Here is a 21,210-nt window from a genome sequence, read left to right on the forward strand (position 1 = left end):
TGTGCTGGGAGACTACCTGCACACTGTCCCATCCTATGACAATGAGGTATGATTCAGAGCCTGATAATAAGCAGGAAAATAAGAAGCGCAACGCAACGAGGAATTCTTGAAAACATGGTCACATGACAGATGTGGGGAGAGGGGAATCCAGGGCAGCCACGCCAACAACGATGAGATGATGTCGGGAGAACTTTGTCAACATCTTTGGAAAAAAAAAGAAGAAGCTCTTTTGACTCTTTCTCTATCATTTCTCTCAAGTCACTTGCGTACCCAGAGGTAGATTCCTTTTCATGCTTGAAAGCTTAAGTCACATATCTTTTTAGGCAATTGCAGACTACCCTGGAAAGTGATGGGCTGTCAAGCAACAATTACCAGTAGCCTTGCTCCAAGACTTTTTTTAATCATCAGCCAATCAGTAAACAACATCACAGGTCTACTACTGTGAAACGCTTCTTTTGTTTTCTTTCTTTCATGCGGTTGCAGATGGTCACGCTTAAAGAGTACAAGTTTCCAAATGTCTCTCCTTGTTGATTATCAGGGTGTAGTAAGGTAATTTGTCTGTCCTTTCTATTTTGTGTTCTTCTAGCAGAGTGGATTAAATGATTTGCTCGGAGAGGGTCTGTGTGAGATAAGAGTAGCCTTTGAAGACACCTGACAGTATTGTCATTAGCTCATCAATGTCTCCTCAGGGGGGTCCCCAACCCCTCACTCCTAGCCGAGAAGGCTCCCTCGGGCAAAGGCAGTGGAGGGGTGGAATGGGGTGACTGGGGAGCCACTGATTATTAATTGCAGCTGCCATTCCTGGAGATGACACTGACTCAGGATCCTGCCTCGACCAGGGCTCTTTATAATGCTGTTTGTGGTTTCCATCCAAAAAACCTTTCCCAAAACGTGCCATGGATTCTGCCAAGTGCTGAATATTCCATGTTTCTTTTATTGCAATGTGTCAAAGTTGGGGCAGCTACTTGGTTTGATCGTTTGCTCAATTGCTTTTGATAGATAGAACTTCCAAATGTCATGGTGACTAATATAAAATAGATGAGTATACTTTAGTCAGATTGAAGTTTATTTTTCAGACAAAGAGTATTTCAATCTACAAACTTAAAAGCTTAAAAAAGCACCTAAAACACTAGAATACACAAATGCAAACACAAACACCCACAAAACAAAATACACAGAAAACATTATTCTCTACTTTTCACAATAATAAGATTTCTTTTTCGATTTCTTGACATCAAACATCGTACCACATTGGATTTGTAAGTGTCTATTCTGATTCGTTTCTTGCCATGCTGTACATGTGTTCCTTTGTGCCTTGTGAAATGGATAAAAATCATTAGAGAAATGTGTGGGTTTAATTGTACAGTATGGTGTGGATCCCTTTGACAATCACAAAAATTGAAAATATAGTCCTGTTATTTAAACTTTGACTGATAATATGAGGACAAATTTTGGTCTTCCAGATTCATGGGAGATTTCTTGGATCAAATTGGAGGTAAAATTAGGGTTATTTAACAGGTTTTGTTTTGATCCTCCCCTAACCCATAGGTATAAGATTTCTGAAAATACATAATGTGATAAGCAACAGGTGGCATCCAAATATATTTTGAGAACAGAGTCATTTGGGGAGAAAAGTATGCCCAAGGTAACCTGTATTTATAGTATTAGATAAAAATGATGCCTGGTTCTGATAAAAATGCATCATGTATCTATAAAAGGTGGCTTTCTATTATATCATGCAAGTCATGATGACTAAGTGTACCATTAGTGTACTTTGCATGTAATAGGCAACACTCTACACACTCTGGCCAGCTGATTATCTGGGTGACTCCCCCCCCCCCCTCCTCCCCTTTTTTCCTGCCCACTCTGTTCCTACGATTGGTCACTATGCAGCATGCAATACCAATGACATATGAAGAAAGCAGTAACAAATGGGTTCATTGTGAGTTCTACAAAATAGGGAAGGGGATCATGGTATCCTTTGCAAAAACAACAACAAAACCTGTTGAAGACGAGTCCCGAGAATACTTGGGTAGGTGTCTATGGGAAATGCGTTATAGCAAAATCAGTCCATCCTTAATGGGTTAAAAAGTTGCAGTCACTCCAAGAACTTGAAACACCAAAGAGTCTTTGAGGCCCTTTGTGCTCTTTGAATATCACCCTCCCATTATCTCCCCCCCCCTCCTTCTTTGTTGGTATTTCCCAGTCTATTTAGCCGAAATTTACCTGTCATCGGCCTTCGAGTAGCTTCTCCTGATTAGGTCATTGAGTGACAGTATTGTAGAGGTGGGCAATCCCTGGGAGCAAGATCACGCTCCTAGAGTTGGGCCTACGACTTTACCCAACCTGTTCGACAACAGCCCGCTGTGCCATCCTTTTCCCCTACCCCCTCTTCCCCTAATGAAAGTGGCCTCCTAGCTATCACTACCAGGAACCTCGACAAGTTCCTGCTATTTACTACTGCAAAACCGCATCAATGGCTCGCGGCTGCCAAGACGTGGGACTGGCTTGGCAAGAGTGGTTGGAGTGGACAGAGCGTCGGAAAAGAAGCAAAAATTGCCTGTCAAAAGCTCTCTCTCCATCTGTTCTTTATTTCCCAATGCTGACAACTGACCATCATCGTCCTCAGAGAGAAAAAAAAAATAGGTAAATAGAACTCTGTGACACATAAAAACACTGAATCACCACTAGAAATGTGCTGTAAACAAAGTGACCAAAAATACACACAGGTTCCCAGTTAAGTACTTTTTGTGTGTCCCTACAGACCATGTACATATATTCACTATCTGTGTCAGTGATGGAATGATATACGGAACTGGACGTACCATTGAGTGTCAATAAAAGTGCACACTGGTGGCTCAGTGAAAAGCTACTTGCAAATTCTGATATTCGATAGAATCATCTTTCTTTTTTTCTTGAAAACATAGGAATATTCTTATCAAAAAGCAACTGATCATAGGCAGGTACATTTGGTACACTACTGACCAGAATAAAAAGAGCATACAAGTTGCAGTGCACTCTTCATTCATGTTTGCAAATCCCCCTTTTATGCTCACAGAATTGATTGTAGTTTTGTCTGAAGATGCCATTGAAAATCAAAGTGCACAAGCAAAATTTCCAATCAAGCAACAAATGCAATGTCTTTGAGATATGAAAGCCTTGTACAGTGAAATAAAAAATATTACTGTTAGCTTCGTGTACATGATTCACGTTTTTTCCATCACAGAAATTATCAAAAGTTGAAGCTATGCCTTTAAATAAATGGGTTCAAGAATATTTTGGCAGTGGTTGCCAAGGTTGATGTATGTAAACCCTATTTTAGAAAGTCAATGCTACAAATTGTGTGTTAGTATCATGTGTACATGTATGATTTTGTATTTAAAAAAATGGAAAAGACATTGATTTGAAATTTCATGACACATATACAAAATGTACCATTCAGCAAAATCACCTCATATGGATCATAATTACCGTATTCTATCACTGGTACTCTTTTATCGTAACTTTGCCAATTGTGATGAAGAATGTGACTATGGCTATTATGATAATGTAGAAGAGATGATTGGTAGCATATATACAAACTGTACGTTCATATTTCTTGAAATTAATTGTCTAGGAAGAAAGAATACGATATTTCCTATTCTACACTCAGCAAAAAAAAAAAGTTCATATTTTTCATAGAAGATTCTCATCATTGTGTCATATACCATATCAAAGGTTATTTCATTGGCTATCAACCTGGTAGGTTTATACAAAGGGAAATTTTATGCATGAGTGAACACATTCGTTTTTGTCCTCCAAGGCACAAAAGTAAAGATTGCAGAAATTCACATAATGAAATTAACAAGCAAATGCCCTTCAAGATAACAATGATAACGAAAGACCAATCTAACGCAATGAGAGATATGAATGAAATAGCGGAAATAAGCTTTCATTCTCTTATTTCTCTTTATATTCTCAAACAAAACATAGTGGGGAAACTGAAGGGGGAACAGGGAATTTTCTGTCAACTCAAAGTTTAAATGACATAGGGAGTAAGCCGCAAAAGTGATAAAATGGACAGAATATCTTTATTTCCTGTTTTATCTAAGGAATTTAAGGATTCATGAGACAAATTCAAGAACCAAATATTATTTCAAATTTTCTTAATTTGGAATAACATTTCAAATTTCGACCATCTTCATTACCATTGCTTTTTCTCATATGTCTTTCAATATGGATTTGACAAAAGATTCTTCATTACCCTCCATTATTATTTGTCTTTCTTTATCTTTGGAGGGTTACAGAGACATTAAAGAGATCATAGTTTGATTTTTGTAAATTAATTTACATTTCTTATTGTGTTGAATCTGTCTTTTGTTTCATTGTTATATGGAAGAGCACATACGCTTGAATAACAACTTGTCCATTTTTGCAATTTTTATTTTTGTGCCTTGGAAAAGAAAAACGAATGTGTTCAATCATGCATAAAGTTTCCCTTTTTATTGACCTACTAGGTTGATAGCCAATTAAATTACCCTTAACATCGTATATAAAACTTTAATATTAGCCAAATAATCTAAGAGAAAGTTGAAGCTGAAAAAGTGTTTACTTTCTTTTTTTTTGCTGAGTGTATAATACAGTGTAACAATCGCTTCCTGCTTGACTGAGGCACACTACTACACCCGAGCGGGCTTCCTAACTTTACAACTTGGTCGAGTTTAGATGGACTATATATACTGAATGCTAATGAAAAAGCTTGAAAGGTTAAATTTAACCAGTTCCATACTGAATTCTGAAATGCCCATAGACTTAATACGCAGGCCACCAGGTTCACGTACGGAACAGGTTAGGAACCTGGGCACTTAAAGGGTTAATTGCCAACAATAAAAAAATCAAATTTAAACCCATAAATGGTTAATAATTCTGTGATTTGGTGCATGTGCATGTTTGTCAATGTTACATTTTTATGCTTATTTGTGTCGTAACATATATTTACTTTGTGAGTCACATGTTCAAGGATATGATAAGACATCCTTGTCTGGTTTAGACATGTGCCAACATAATCTTTAAATGAGACAGAATATCTTACTTTCTTTTGTATTTCCAATTTTTATGTATAACAGCATATCAGTCATATAATTGGCTGTATTACGCATGGGGGGAAATGCACCATACAAGCACTGCTTTTTTAGCATTCTTCCCCATTCCCAGCATTTCTGTATACTTAAAATATTCTGTAAACTTATCCTCTATTATGTATTGTGATGAAATTTATGTATTCAATTTCTGTAAAATATTTATATGTTTCTGTTGGAAATGGAAATATAAATGAAAGAATTAATATTTGCATGCCTGACTAGTTGGAATACACTTGTTATTCTGAAGATTCATTAATCTAAAAATGAAATAAGGTTTGTTATTCCAAAGCTTCATTCTTTGAATGGTTCAATATTCTGAAGGTTCATTAATCCCAAAATGACATGAGATTAATCATTCTGAAGGTTCATTAATCTGAAACCAGCTTGTTATTCCAAAGGGTGATCCATCTAAAAATGAAATAAGGTTTGTACTTTTGAAGGTTCATTGGTACACACCTTCTATGCATTTTTGGATTAACAAATCTTGTTTCATTTTGGGATTAATGACCCTTTGGAATAATGAGCCTATTTTCATCATTGGAATAAAGAACTCTCGGAATAACAAATTCATTCAACAAATAACATTCAGATTAACAAACCTTTGGAAATGATGAACATCACCCATCCAGCTGAATATAAAGTATGCCATTTCCTAACCCATTTTTTGTTTCTTGTCCGAACCTGAAATTTACTGGTCCTATTATCATTATTTTTTTTGACTGGCAGGGACAATGTATTTGTTTATTCTTCTTCTTATGATTATTTATTTATTTATTTATTTTTAACTGTTCATGTCAAACCAGTAAATTTGGCAATTCCTGTCAAGTTACTGGCCTGACAGTGATTTTTACCTGTCTGGGACCGTTGGACCGGCACTTGTTTTAAGCATTGCTCTACATGAGATCCATTTGAAAACAAAAACTTGAAGTCACAGCATCTCTCGTGTCTGCCAGTGACAGTACACTTCAGTCTCCCCCTCCCCCTTTTACCACAATAATGGCAGGATTGATGATACCGCAAGAAATGAGGAGGAATGTGTTGATTGGTTATGACAGCAAAAAAACTGGAGAATTTGGAATAGTCAGAAAAGACCATTTGCAGTTTTTAGAGTTGCTTCCCCCCAAATTTAATCTAACTAGGAAGTGGCCTGGAAACTTCAACCACCCCACCCCACCAACATTCAAAACTGTCACATGACAGAGAGTAAATATTCAAAGAAGCAAAATTGTGGTTGTGCGGCACTGCATGAGCAGCTGCAGTTACCAATGACACATACATGTCTCTTTACATTATAGTTTTTTTCTACATGCAACAAAACAGCAAACATTGTCACTGCTCATTTAGCCAATCCGCTTACTTCCTTTCCTGTTTACTCCGAGATTCGCCTCGTCTGAATCATGTTATCACCAGGTTTCTGGGATATGTATAGGTATGTAGGTGTAGGTATACTATGAATGTGAATGTATTGTTTATATAGGGTCTACTGTAAATCCAAAAACATTTGCAGCATAAAACTTTCGAGAATTGGAGCGACAGCCTTTTTTTTCGTGGCATGAAACTTTCGTGAATTGGCGACTGGCATTTAGTGCATAGTTAGACAAAACTTTCATGTGCATTTTACCTTTGGGAATCTAGGCTCCTTGCAAAATTAGTGAAAATGCATGCATATTTCTGGTTTTACAGTAGCATGCACTGCTGCAGATATCAAAAAGACACAGGAGGTAGGTAAACAACCATCCCTTTTAAAAGACGTCAGATCTTCACACAATTTTGTGGTGGACTGAAGTTCTGAGCCAAGCTGGACTCGGGTGGTCAGTAAATCAGATGCTGAACTGTCTGGCAAATAATCCTTAGCTACTGCCGAGTGCAAATACATAAATACATAGTTTCTGTGACCACTACAAAGGTTATCTTGATATACCAAATTATTTTGGTTTGCATTTATTCATTTTTGAATAATGATTGTAATTTGTTATTAGAATGATCAGACTGTACACACAGTATCTTGGAAACTGTGAGTTGATTAATTCGCGGAAGGAAGTGCAACCTAATCCTTTGTGGCATGTCAATGAAACGTGAATGTTTAGCATGCTATGCATCCACCGTCAGTATGAACTATTTATACACGTGTGGTGTGTGGTTTATCGGCGGAAGTTGGTTGGAAGGTCACGTGAGAGCCGCCTGCAAACTCACGTTTTAGAGGTCAAGGCGTAAACATGAGAATCTGTACTGCGATTTTGAGTAATTTTGTTTTGTAGTGGAATGTACAATTGTACCCCAGTAGTAGAATTTGGAATTTGTGATCGCAATTTGAATCATGATTCTAGTTTGTATACACACATCCTACAAAATCGTAATTCCAGTGTTTTTCTTTCTTCACCTGAATCATTCAAATGACAAATTTTCTCTCATGTGCAACACCTCTGATACTACTACAGAAGTGATTAATTGTCCCTGAAAGCTAATTTGCATGCTAATGTACACCTGTTTCCTTTTCGAGAACAATCCGCGGCTTTGAGGCCATACCCTCAAAATATTTCACACTCTGAGTTGATGTGACACATGTTTAATTGTGAGAGGCAATGATGCATTCAACATTCCCTCGCGGCTTTTCCATCAAACTTGAGACTCCCTTTCACAGCATTTACGCTGTTATTCATAGCAACTGCGGCTACACATGAAAGCAGTGGTTAGATTCACAGGGAGAATATTAATATCATCACAGCGAAAAGTAATTTCAGACTATCGTACATAGAAGAAACAGGCATCTGTAGATCTCAGTCCTACTAGAAATAGACAAAATTTCTAATGTGACCTGATGAATAAAACTGTCATTTTAAATGCATATTCAAACTGGAGCAGTGATACTGTACACACTTTCAGTAATGTCACATACATCAACTTTTGAATTGGCAGAAAACTTGTTTGTGACATTATATCTATAGTTATAATAATAATTCATATTCATAAAGTGCATAATAACTATCACTAATTCTCTTTGCGCTTGACATAAAATATAAAATCATTAATGCCTTATCAGGAAGATTTTCTGAGCCTTCTTGAAAGAATCAAGGGAAGATAAACTCCTTGTTGTGTGGGGTAATGAATCCCTCAGAGTAGGAGCTGATGATGTGAAGGATCGGTTACCATATCTTTGTGTGTTTATAGGATAAACTAACAAACGATTATTTGATTGCATGTATTTAGGGCCTCCATGGAGAGCAGTACCTGCTTACGTATGTTACACTTTTATGTAAATGTCATTGTATAGTTAATCTTTTGATTTTATGTATTCAGGACCCCTAGGAAGAACAGTACTTGCCTACTGATGGGGCCACCGTGTTGAAATAAGACTAAGTAAATTGATGAATAAAAAAGATGTTTTGATGATGATCTTTGATGAAACTGGGATCACCAAAATTGCTTAATTTCTGTTTAATGATGTTCCAATTTATATTCCACTGCTACAATAGCTCATGGATATTAATGAACAAGATTCCTCTTGTTAATTTGTAATCATTTATCAAGTTAAAAAAAAAGATATGCACATGTGAGCCTCCTACAACACCAAGGAGATCAATGCACTAACTGAAATCACTGGAAGGAATTTGTAAACACAAAGTTTGCGGTCACCGTTATCTGTCAACCTGCCTAAACTTGACGCAGCAATGACGAGGAAAAAGAGGAAAGAAACTCTGCGCTAATTTTCAAAACTTGGACCCCTCGGAAAGCACTCTTGGGTCAGGTGCAGGAAAACAAAAATTGTTTGGACTCTTGGTAAAATCAATTCTTATTCCATGTGACCTTGTTTATTTTTGCACGCTAATAGATTCCAATTTAGACTGGTGAAAGATTTTCCCCCCACTTGAAGCCAGGGGCTTGATTTACATATCAGGATATTTCAATTAGTGCATTTTATGTTGACAGGTTTTGAGCTGAATTTTACCTCCAGTTTGCCTCTGAATGAAAACAGCGAATACCCCGAATGACATTGACTCGCTGACAGCTGTACTCTATAAATGCTTGATTACTGTCATTTCATGTGATAGCAAGCCCTCTTTGAGGTATTGTTTCCTCCCAAGTGATGTATGATAACTGAAAATACTGCATTTGACCTATAAATAAGTGCTTTATATGGTTTGATCTCATGACAAAAAAACAAAAAAACAAAACATAACTATGATCCTTTTTTTGTTTGTTTTCATCACGAGTCATGTGTATTTTTGGTTAAATTTCCTTCCACTGTCTTTATAAAATTTAATTTTGCTATATCTTATGTTCTGTCACATGAATTGGTATTCAAAAACATCAATTTCTCACTGCCAGGAAATGATGTTTGGTGCAATCAAAGAACTTCCAGTGCGAGAAATACATGTAGATATTTGATGACATTTGCTGGACAAGTTTCCAATAACCTTGAATGGATTAACTGTAAAGAACATCACAGGTGGCAACACTGCTACAGGATAGGTATAACTCTTCTTTTTTTATCCTGAAAATCATAATAAAGCAAGTACATTTGTGAATGATGATATGATACTTTGGGACAAGCAATACAAGGAATAATTTTCCAATTTGCTTTGCAATTTTATACCTTTTATATTTTCATATTTTTTTGTAGCAGCTTTCTTCCATACAAATGTACAGGATACCATTTGAAATATTATTCATCAGTTGAAATTGCTAATCAAATAAAGTTTAACAAAAAATTACCCCAAGCAACATTTATTAAAGAAATTTGATGAACAGAGTGATGCTTTGATATTTCTAGAAGTCAAAAAAGGAAGACATTCCTAAATGCAAACACACTCAAGTACATTGTTGAAAAGTGGTTGCTGTTTTAAGTGACCAAATTGTACTCTTTGGTGAACATTTTAACATGGTTTCAGTAATATCATTTTTTGGGATAAATTAAAGCAATTTTTAGTGAATAGTAATAAACAATTCAGCACAAAACTAAGGTCTTTCTAATGATGTACATCCTCACATACTATAACAAGATATGTATGTTACATTAAAACAGAACTCTGTGTGTGTGTGTGTGTGTGTGTGTGTGTGTGCATACTTAATGAAATGAATACACATTTTCATTAAATAGGAAATCAACAATTCATCACATATCCCAGACTATTACTTGTTACCCACGCCGATGAAAATCGGCAGGGGGTTATGTAAAGGGTTCCGTATGTTTGTTTGTTTGTTTGTTTGTTTGTTTGTTTTTTTTTTTGTTTTTTTGTTTGTTTGTTTGTTTGTTTGTTTGTTTGTTTGTATGTTTGTTTGTTTGTTTGTTTGTTTGTTTGTTTGTTTGTTTGTGTACAAGATAACAAGAGAACGGGTAAACGGATTTGCACGAAATGTTCAGGGAATGTTTGGATAATGACAGGAAAGAATCGATTAGATTTTGGTGATAATCGGTTGACCCTTGCAAATTCTGTGTGACCTTGAAGTTTTGACCCCATGGTATAGTGACCATTCCGAAAATTTCCCGTTTCTCACTTTGCGATTTTCCGCTACCATACGAAGACATAAACTCCCCAACGATCCGACTTCGCTGCTCAAATGTTCGTAAGAATTCCGAAATTTACGTTTAGGCCTATTTGAGGGACTATGTCCTTCTAGATTTATGAAAGTTCGTTCTCCGTCATCACAAACTGGCCCGTATTTTGATGATTTTTCAAATTAACATTGATTGTTTTTTTCGTTGGAGGAGCATTTTGCTCGGTCGCAGTCACACTGCACGATATGCGTGCTCAATGTCAATGCGTGTGCAAGGCCGCTGAAAATGCATCGCGCTCTACACTGTTGGTGCAAAATTGCACCGGGGACGTTGCGGCGCTCGTTGGTGGCCGAATACTGGTGCAGTAGACATTTGCATTCAACCCTTGCATTGAATAATTCCCGTAGACACTAATCATAGGGGTAATTGCCTAGGGGGTACGTAAATTTTGTTTTTCTTTTTTGCTTTTGTGGATACCATCAAAGATCGTACACTCATACGACCTTTGATATTTGATGATTTTTCAAATTAACATTGATTATTTTTTTCGTTGGAGGAGCATTTTGCTCGGTCGCAGTCACACTGCACGATAAGCGTGCTCAATGTCAATGCGTGTGCAAGGCCGCTGAAAATGCATCGCGCTCTACACTGTTGGTGCAAAATTGCACCGGGGACGTTGCGGCGCTCGTTGGTGGCCGAATACTGGTGCAGTAGACATTTGCATTCAACCCTTGCATTGAATAATTCCCGTAGACACTAATCATAGGGGTAATTGCCTAGGGGGTACGTAAATTTTGTTTTTCTTTTTTGCTTTTGTGGATACCATCAAAGATCGTACACTCATACGACCTTTGATATTTGATGATTTTTCAAATTAACATTGATTGTTTTTTTTCGTTGGAGGAGCATTTTGCTCGGTCGCAGTCACACTGCACGATATGCGTGCTCAATGTCAATGCGTGTGCAAGGCCGCTGAAAATGCATCGCGCTCTACACTGTTGGTGCAAAATTGCACCGGGGACGTTGCGGCGCTCGTTGGTGGCCGAATACTGGTGCAGTAGACATTTGCATTCAACCCTTGCATTGAATAATTCCCGTAGACACTAATCATAGGGGTAATTGCCTAGGGGGTACGTAAATTTTGTTTTTCTTTTTTGCTTTTGTGGATACCATCAAAGATCGTACACTCATACGACCTTTGATATCATCACACTCTCGGCTTGCTATAATCAAAATATCCCGCAAGAAAACGGCGTATTTCTCGATTTTTAGCGCTTTTTCCGCGACCCGTCGCGTAGACAATACTCTTAAAACTGGACTTAATTCGCGCGCGCTTGGAAAAGTTCCGATTCTGCACTTTTGACGGTGGAATTTGGGATTTTCGATGGATTTTTGGAGGAGACTTAAGGACTTTCCTGTACGTGAATGAGTGTTAATACCGTATGTGTAATTATGTGATTTGCGTGTGATGTGACTGTAGAACCAAAGATCGTACACTTCAGTGTACGATCTTTGGTAGAACTCACTGGCTGGTGATAAAGCACACTGGCAATTAAGTGGCCGAATTCTGGTAGATGACCGAATGCACATTATGTTTACCCCGACTTTGTACTTAGGCGTGGGTCTGCCGCCTTTGACGGCCCCTCTCTAGTTATAATATAATTTTACGTTGCATAATGTGCCTTTGTCATTAGGCTAATTTGTGAAAGGATGTGTATGTGTGTGTCTGTCTGCATGTATGTGTGTGTGTGTGTTAAAGGATTTTTTAAATTTTACACATTGCCAATACACAAATGCTGATAACTATCAACTTCAATGCTGCTCGCCCAGTGTAAAGTTAAGAATTACGACAGAACTCACATGAAAGCCTTGTAGTTATTGCCGATCTTCTGTACTCTGATGTCGTACTTGGAGTCGAGGAATGTCTCGGTGGTGGCGTAGCAATTCGTGATGGCGACCACACTGGCAAGATCCTGGAAGTCTTGGTGGTTGTCAACTTTCACCTGTCAAAAGGGACAAAAAAATGATAAGAATATATTGCATAGTAACAAGTGTAAGAATGGTTACTTTCAGACAGTCATCCTTAATCTCGAGGATAGCTCTCTTCGAAGATAAGCTCTCGCCCCCAAACGATGACATGCGTTCACACGACGAAGCTTATCCTTGAAGGTAGCTATCCTTGAAGATAGGCTCACTCCCATTACAAAACCATTAAAGAATATTACACACATGTGCTGGTGTGTGTACATTCACACATATTTGTGTGACTAAGCTAAAGAAACTTGCAATTAAAAAAAAAGATGCCATGTTTGTAGGCTGCAGAAAACATCCAAGATATCTCAGTTAACCTATGTTTTATCAATGTGAAGTATTTATTCTTCATTTACCTTTTTTTCAAATTGCCACCTGCTAAATATCAGAGCCTGACAAAGCTGCCAAACATTGATATCTAGTGATGTTTCTGTTTCACCCCCCCCAAAAAAAAAAAACTCATACAGAAAGGTAAGAAAGCCAACAACAACACAAGTACATTTCATTAATTGTAATTGTAAGCATAGTTTTGATAATTTTGTGATAATTAAAAAGTGTTGCACAACTACTATCAATGCAAAACACCATTTCGAATATATTACAAAAGCAACAAGGAGTTTCTCATTCAAAATATTCTTAGACATTAAAACCACAATGACTATCTATTTTCTAATCATTTGGGCTGTTTTTTTTTTGTGTAAATATAATTTTCTGCAATTTTATATTTGTAGCTCTGTAAGTGATGAAGTGAAGGGTCACATACATTGAAACTATCAAATGTGATAGACCGATGTCAATCTGCAGTCACTGACAAATCAAAGGTTTATATAGATCACTTTCCAAAGAATATATGAAACTATATAATAATCTATTGTACACAGGTGTACATCAGACAATAAAGGAGAAACACACTCTGAGAAACACACACACTCCGAGTGTTTTTCTGTGCTTTGTTTACACCATGGTTTGTGGTTTCTGTCTGTAAACAGGCTATTCGAGGCTAATTCAAGATGATTTTGCATCCTTTATTCAAGCCACAAGATTCTCTGTCACTGTCACTGTCAGCTCTGATTAAACACTCAATCACATCATAGGAAATTGACGGTTAAGAGATTTTTTTTCCTTCAAATCTGCAATACAAGAAATTCACAAACCCCAAGAGGAACCACTCTTGTTCCATTCTCATCTTAAGAAGATAAGTCACATGCAGTTGTCTTATGATTCATAGGTATCTCCTCATTGAAATGATAAACTGCATTCAAACTTGAAGTAAATATGAGTTGTCAAGTTTGTGATTTGATATTTTTCTGAAACATCCCTGAAATGAAGAGTGTAGTTAAAGGAGACCTCCAGATGATTTTCAGATTTTTACATTTGAACAACTATAAATTAGTTATACTGAGGACAGAGTTTCAGAATTTGTTATAATTGGAATAAAGAATAAGAATATTTTCAAAATTTAAAACAAATTGCAATGAACAAGGATGATGACATGGCAGAGTCACCATAAGAATGCATGAGTTGGGGCTCAAAGAAGCAGAACAAAAGAAGAAGGCATGCATATATTATACACAGGTGAACTCGGAAGCAAGCGGTATTGTAATGGAATTACACTGCTACATTTCTGAAATATGTGAACCTCCTATGTCATCATCCTTGTTCAGTGTAAGTTGTTTAAGGATTTTCAAACTATTGTTTCTCTTCTCAAGAACCACAATAAATTCTACAAATCTGTACATGGAGTTGTCAATTTATGTACTACATGATGTGAAATTATGAAACTTGTTTGGAATGTCCCTTTAACCCTTTGATGCTAATTTGGTCAATATAGGCATCCTCCCCCATGTTCCTGCCATGTGTGCACTCCAAGCTCAAGTACTGAAAGGGTTATGAAGACTCAAGTGATGCATAGTGGAGGAGGGAAAAATGGCTGATTGGGCAAATGGGCAGATGTTTTGTCAGGTCATGCTATTGTGACAAACTAGAGTGGACATTCTGCTTGTTTTTGTCCCCCCTGTGTCACGCTTCAAAAATGTGATATTTCTCAACAGCAGTGATGAGCTTGGCATACCACTGGCTTGAGAGCTTTTGGCTGACCTCTGCTGGACTGTGACACACTTCGTTCATGTACAAATTTAATTAGAGAACAATAGCAGTGACAAGACAGAGTCACATGTGTTTCTTGTTTATGACCTAACAAACTACTACAGTGGACTCCCGTTTTTTACGAAGTCCTTGGAATCGGCAGATTTCCTTTGTTATATCAAAATTTCGTTATAACCCAACATATCGTCTGTTGAGAATGAGAAGGGCGTTAAGTGGTCTTGAACACTATGGGTTTAAAACGCCCTTATCATTCTCAACCGACGATATAGACAATAACAAACATAGAGCTGATTAAGTTGCGGCCTGAATTTTTACTTCGTTGTAACTGGAATTTGTTATATCTGTGTTTGTTACAATGGGAGTGCACTGTATGTCTGTGTTTAATGCCTGCCCCAGCCTCAATTGCGGTACTCAGCCCCGCAATTTTGTCTGTTTACAGTGCCGGGCTTGGCCCGGGCTTTTAATTCAAACCTTTAAATATTTTGTTGTAGTGGCGCTCTGCCTGTAAACAAACTCTATTATTGGGAGGGCGCCAGTTGCAATGCTGTATAGTCTGGTTTCCAGACCCTTTGCCAACTGGACTCCGCGGTGACTTGACGAAGTCGCCGCCTTGAAGGCAAAGACCTCTGTAGGACAAAACTACTAGTTTTCGACATTACGGGCGTTAATATCCTGAATAGCGAAATAGTACGGGCAGAGGGTCTGGAAGCCAGACTAAATTTGGTACCGCATTTGGCCCAGTTTGCGTTAACAGTGAGAAAAGGCCGGGCTCGGCTGCGGCTCGGCCGCCTCGACTACCTCCAGAGCTTGGCCAAATGCGCGGCCGATTTTGGTACCGCATTTGGCCTTCTGCGCGTTTACAATGAAATGAAGGCCGGGCTCGGCCACGGCCGAGCCCGGCCATTTCACTCACTGTAAACGGGGCCGTAGTGAGACTATGTGTCAAAAGACCAGACTGCAGGAATTTTTGGTTTGTGATCAGGATTATGAAATGCCTCTTTAAATGCATTTGATTAATGATTATTCACATATCCAGCCTGAATCTCATGCTGATTGCAAAATACGAACAAACAAAGGAAAATCATGACAAGGATGTGTTTTCCTAGAATTGCGTTAACCCGATTTGTTTGGGTATCAAATTCTTCTCCCTTTTGGAAAGCTGGGGCAGGATTATCTAGTTTCCTGCGGGAGATGTGGCTGGAAACTGTTCTGGGCAGTAGGTAGGATGGAGAAAAGCCTCACCTCCAGACCCTTGTCTTTGACGTAGGCACACTTCTCATCCCTCTTTGCTACCAAAGGCCCTTTCACACACACTAAGAATTATTATCTTTTCGACAATCAACTTTTGCAATATGATGCAAAACCCAAAATTCTTGTGTGTGCACACACAATGAATAATTTACTATCAAGATCCCTATCACAATGTGAAAATTGATCTGTCGTGATTCCTATTTTTGTAACCCTTATTAACGACTATGTTTGATTTTTATGTATTCCTAAAATTGTATTTCATTCATGGTACTTATGTTTAGTTTTTATGTTTGAAATCAATCATAACTCTTTCTGCAACAAAGAATTATCAAAACGATATATATATTTTTTTCCTTTTTTGGACTTTTCTGGAGTTTGATCTAACAGAACCCTGTTTACTTATTTATCATTCTAAGGACTGTTATTGACATGGCATGCAATGTAATTGTCAGCGGTGCTGAAAGAGTTGAATGGGTCTATTGTACCTAGGCGTGGGGGGGGGGGAGGGTCTGTGGTTACCCCTATTAGAACTGAACCTGAAAAACAAAAACAAAAACAAAAACTGATACACTAGATTTGGTGAATTAATAACTGGAAGATTCAATTCTGGTGTGCAGCCAACCATTTCTTTCTTTCTCTTGTCCCATCGAAATGATTAACAGCTGACAACGTAGGACCGTAATTGATCCTGACCTAGCCTGTACTCTGTTTCCTGTGTGTTATACTGACATTGTGACTAACAGAACTTAATTCAGTGAGTCATTGACCTTTGGTGTTAAACAGGACCATTTGTAATTAGCATGGAAACATTGATACCAAATGGTTTTAATTAACAAATTTGTAGGTCAGGGCACTGGTCTGTTGTGAAGACATTTATTTGGAAACAACTTTACCTTTCCCATTCCAGCGTGTGCATGGCCGATCTTTATTACCACAGGAAACTTTGGCGTTGTGAGCTGTAAGAAAACAGAGCAAAGGACAAGTTAAAATACAAAAACATTAGAAGTTTATTTCTGACATGGGAATCAGCTGTTTTATCACTCCTCAAACATCATGGATGAATACGAAATTAAGAAAGTTATTTTGTATTGCAATGTTTTCATTATTGGTTGGGGTACTTCATGCTAAAGTGTTTTGAAAAAGAGTGGCTACAGTTTAACAATGGAGAACTGTGAATCAAATCATCCATAAATTCCCAGATGTGAGCACCAAATTATTTTTGAACTCTCATTATCTAGGCACAATCTTATCAATTTGAAACAGATTTAAAAAAATACTGCTTTATCATTTTTGTTTTGGTATATCTTATCGAATGCCTGACAATAATTACAGTCCGTAAGTTTTGCATAAGACTGATGTCACTTAAATTTGAGTTCAGCAAATTAATCCCATGATACAAAGAATGATATGTGAAATTTCAAATGCTGCACTCATGTGATGCATTTTATAAATGGACCCTAAAATCCATGAACAGCCATATACTGATGCACTGCATATGTTGCTGAAATTCATGGCTATGTTAAAAAATAACTACAGACGAATCTATGTAATTCATAACAGGGATTGGGTCACGAAAAATCAAGACATAATCTCCTACGCAGTAATTCAGCACAATATCACAAGCAACAAAATATACAGATAGAGGCTGATCTCTCCCCTAGAATGGACGAGTAAAACAAGAACAGATTATAGATTTCAGAATGAGTTTCTCCTTTGAACTGCAAATGCAGTTCAAAGGAGTTTTCAATCAACTGACATAAAAAGAGTACGCTGTAAAGATCAGTTTTTTGTTTAATCCTCTATAGTATTAGTGTCCAACATACTCAAGCTGAAGTTATAAGGGTATCTATAGTTAAAGTAATTCTCTATTTTTCTTTTTGTTAAGTATTCCCACAAGAGACGTGAGATGATTAAACGTCCAGTCATATTTCTTCTTTTAAATAATCTTTTTGTTTGTAAGCTTCATTTGATTAGGAAATAAGTGGAAATCCGTCAGATTTTCTTAAAATTCAATTTTTCTGGTGTCATTCTTTATTACTTTTGTATTTTAAACTGTCTTTGGAAATGCTGTGGGACAAATCATAAAACCACAGGAAAAAAAAAAATGGAGTGGTATTTCTGATATACCTCACAGGAAACAATTGATTTCCACTATATAAAATGAAAAAAAAAAAGATACCAAAATTACCACACTTAAGCGGTGATAGGTCACAACTTTCTCCAAAATATATTTAGGAGAAATTTCAATCAAATGCAACAAAAACCAATATTTTTTTCCCTAAAATGAAGACTAAAAAGTGTTTCTAGATGGATGCACCAGTGGCAATTACACCATGAGACAAAATGCACTTTTGCACAAATGCACAAACAAACAAGTTCATCTACAGCATTTTTTAAAAAATCTTTCCATTTCTCAAGATTTCACTGCCACAAACATCATTACAAGGTGAGTTTTCTTTTGTCATTATCTCTTGATTTTCAATGCAAGGGTTCGCTGAAGCAAACAGAGATCTCATGATGACTACCAGGACACCGGAGAATGCGTGATGACAAGCAGCTTGTGGTTGACATGGCAACAGTGGGGGGAGGGGTGGAGCAGGATGAGAGAGGTGAAAGAGGCATGAGTGATGGTGGGAGGGGGAGGGGAGGAGGAATCTACCTAACTGCTATTAAGAGTGAGAAGAGAGTCTCTGTCGTAAGTGAACACTTGCTCTTAGAAGGCTCTCAACGTCGAATGCACACAGCCAACATTAATTTTGTCAACTAACTGTCTTTTCTACACACGGTACAGTCATGATGTGGATGAACAACAAACTCCCATTACTAAAGCAAACAAAAATGGCACATTTAATAATGTTTTCCTTTTAAAGACAGTACTATTCTTATCCTGGATGACAATGAATGAAAATCTACTCAGACTAATGTTCTACTACAAGCTCAACACACAATAGTTCAACTTCCAGCATGGAAAACAAGTGCAGCATCATATTGTGAGCAATTGTACTATCTCATACTCGATTTGACATGGTTACTTTTAGAGTAGCAAAATACTTTTTTGACTACTTTTTGTTTTGTTTTGTTTTGTTTTTCTTATGGCACAACTATTATACTGGTGTAAAAAGAGCATCATTTAAATTATGTATTTCTCTTATGAACAAGAAATGCTGCAAATTTGTACATATAAAGATTTACAGACTAAATCACCTGAAATGTGTAAATGGTCTTAAATCTGAGAACAAATTACTTGATTTTTCAGATTTTTGAAGACAAAGGACTGTCTAGATAATTTTTTAAAAGAATCAGTCACCCTTACATAATGGTATGAATTCCTAAATTCCATAACATAAATATATTTAGGACTATGCTTTCATTAATTTCAACAATAAAGCTAGTGAGATTGAGTCCAGATCTATACCATTTTGCTGAAAATTGATAAACCATCAAGGAGTTCTAGTATATACGAAGCCACTTGCATTAAAGCAGTTACTTTTTCCCACTATCACAGAAATCTCAACTATACCAATCACAATTTCAACCACTCAAAGTGTCTACCAGAGTCACAAAACTTCCAAAGTATGGATTTGCAACATGAAATACATTCTCCTAGGTTTTCAGTTTAAAAAAAAGATCTACAGAAAGATATATGAGACTAGAAATTACAGGGGAAGATTAGGGGAAAGAGACATGAGTAGACACAAACATCAGACAAGCATTACAATTTTTTTGTGTGTGTGATTTGAAAAACACTTATGTGGTCGAAGTAATGAGAGTTTGGCACTCTGCATTTTGCATCACAGATTGCTTATTCTTTTATATTTTTTGTTTTGTTTTTAAGTTTGAACAACTATAACACTGACACAATGGCTCTAATTTCTTTCCTTGTACCACATACATTTGCATTTTTTTTTTGAGTGGCATTTATTCTAAAAAAAGAATCTGATGCATTGGAGCTATCATAAAAAAAGATGGCAAAAAATGAAACAACAAATAAAAACAAACAAAAAATCAGCGTCTGTGGGCAAAGGCTAAAGTTGTGGAAAGCTAAACCATATCATATTACCATATTACACAATGGAGACTAAAAACACAATTTTGTTCATTATTATTTTTCTTGAGAGACCACAATCTTTGCTGTGGATCTATGCAGCCACGGAAGTGAATGAACAGTCGGGGATTACAGACGATGCAAAACATATACTCGTACGTTCAAGTTAGCTAGCTCCCATGCCACACCAAACAACTTGTGCCATACAAAACTATGCACATTTACCACTCGGGGTGACTGATTGAGGTACAGAAGAAAGAGAACACCAACAAAAGAAGAAGAAGGAGAAGAAAATGAAGAATGAACAGAAGAAGAATATTAAGAAATATAAGTGGATTGAGAGAGAAAGATGTGAAAATCATGACTATAGATGAGATGATTGTAGAAACTAGTGAAACTCTAGAGCACAGGAAAACATTGATGTTCAAAGAATGAGTGGCTAGTCATGCATCTTAAGAAATATTTACACTAAAAGGAAAGGAAAGTGATATTTTCTATACAGGTGTACATGATGAAGATGGTCATAAAGACAAAGTGAGAGAGATTCATGACATACAAAGTAGATTGATATATTGAAAGACAGATGTCTTGATAGATAAACAAGTACAAAGAAGAGATGATAGACAGCAGAAAAAGTATGAGAGAAAAGAGGCAAGAGAGACAAATAAGTGAAGAATTAGGGTTGACCAGAGACATTTGGTAACACACAACAAGATCAGCATGCCTTTGTTGCACACAGGACACAAGGATTTTGGGGATGGCAAAGGTTATGTTATACACTGGGGTTGGGTAATGGATGAATGTTAGTAGATTTCAACCAAAAGGAAAATGCTACACTTTGATGTATACTGAACTATTTTTCTTCATATATTCATGCTTGATCATTCAAAGAAGTTTATCAATTAATTTAGAGTTAATTTCAATTCCATTTCGCAGTCATATCACTGTGAACACCAACTATAGCTGACTTTTGATAGAATGTTGGAATTCCTGTGAAATTTCCTGTGAAATTTCCTCTACCTACACTCTTCCTAACCGTCTGGATGCACTCTGATTTTGATTGATAAAACTTAAAAATCCATACACAAAGCTCCTTAAAAAAAGAAAGATGTTTACACTTATATCTACTATTATCTTCTCAAAGGAAAAAAAAAAACCTC

General features: G+C 36.9%; 1 protein-coding gene across 1 annotated transcript in view; it reads right to left on the reverse strand.

Moving 5' to 3' along the window:
• LOC139716637 (synapsin-like) overlaps positions 1–19,031 on the reverse strand; it is a 38,425-nt gene extending 19,394 nt beyond the window's left edge. Inside the window, exons 1-3 of the mRNA XM_071628165.1 lie at positions 19,020–19,031; positions 16,899–16,961; positions 12,478–12,620 (exon numbers count right to left, since the gene is read on the reverse strand). Coding sequence (XP_071484266.1) covers positions 12,478–12,620; positions 16,899–16,961; positions 19,020–19,031 — 218 coding nt within the window. The remainder of the gene's footprint in view (positions 1–12,477; positions 12,621–16,898; positions 16,962–19,019) is intronic.
• Positions 19,032–21,210: the final 2,179 nt, after the last annotated feature.

This window comes from Diadema antillarum, unplaced genomic scaffold (assembly GCF_040938485.1).
Source record: "Diadema antillarum isolate AM-2024a unplaced genomic scaffold, OU_Dant_1.0 scf00000068, whole genome shotgun sequence".
NCBI lineage: Eukaryota > Metazoa > Echinodermata > Echinoidea > Diadematoida > Diadematidae > Diadema > Diadema antillarum.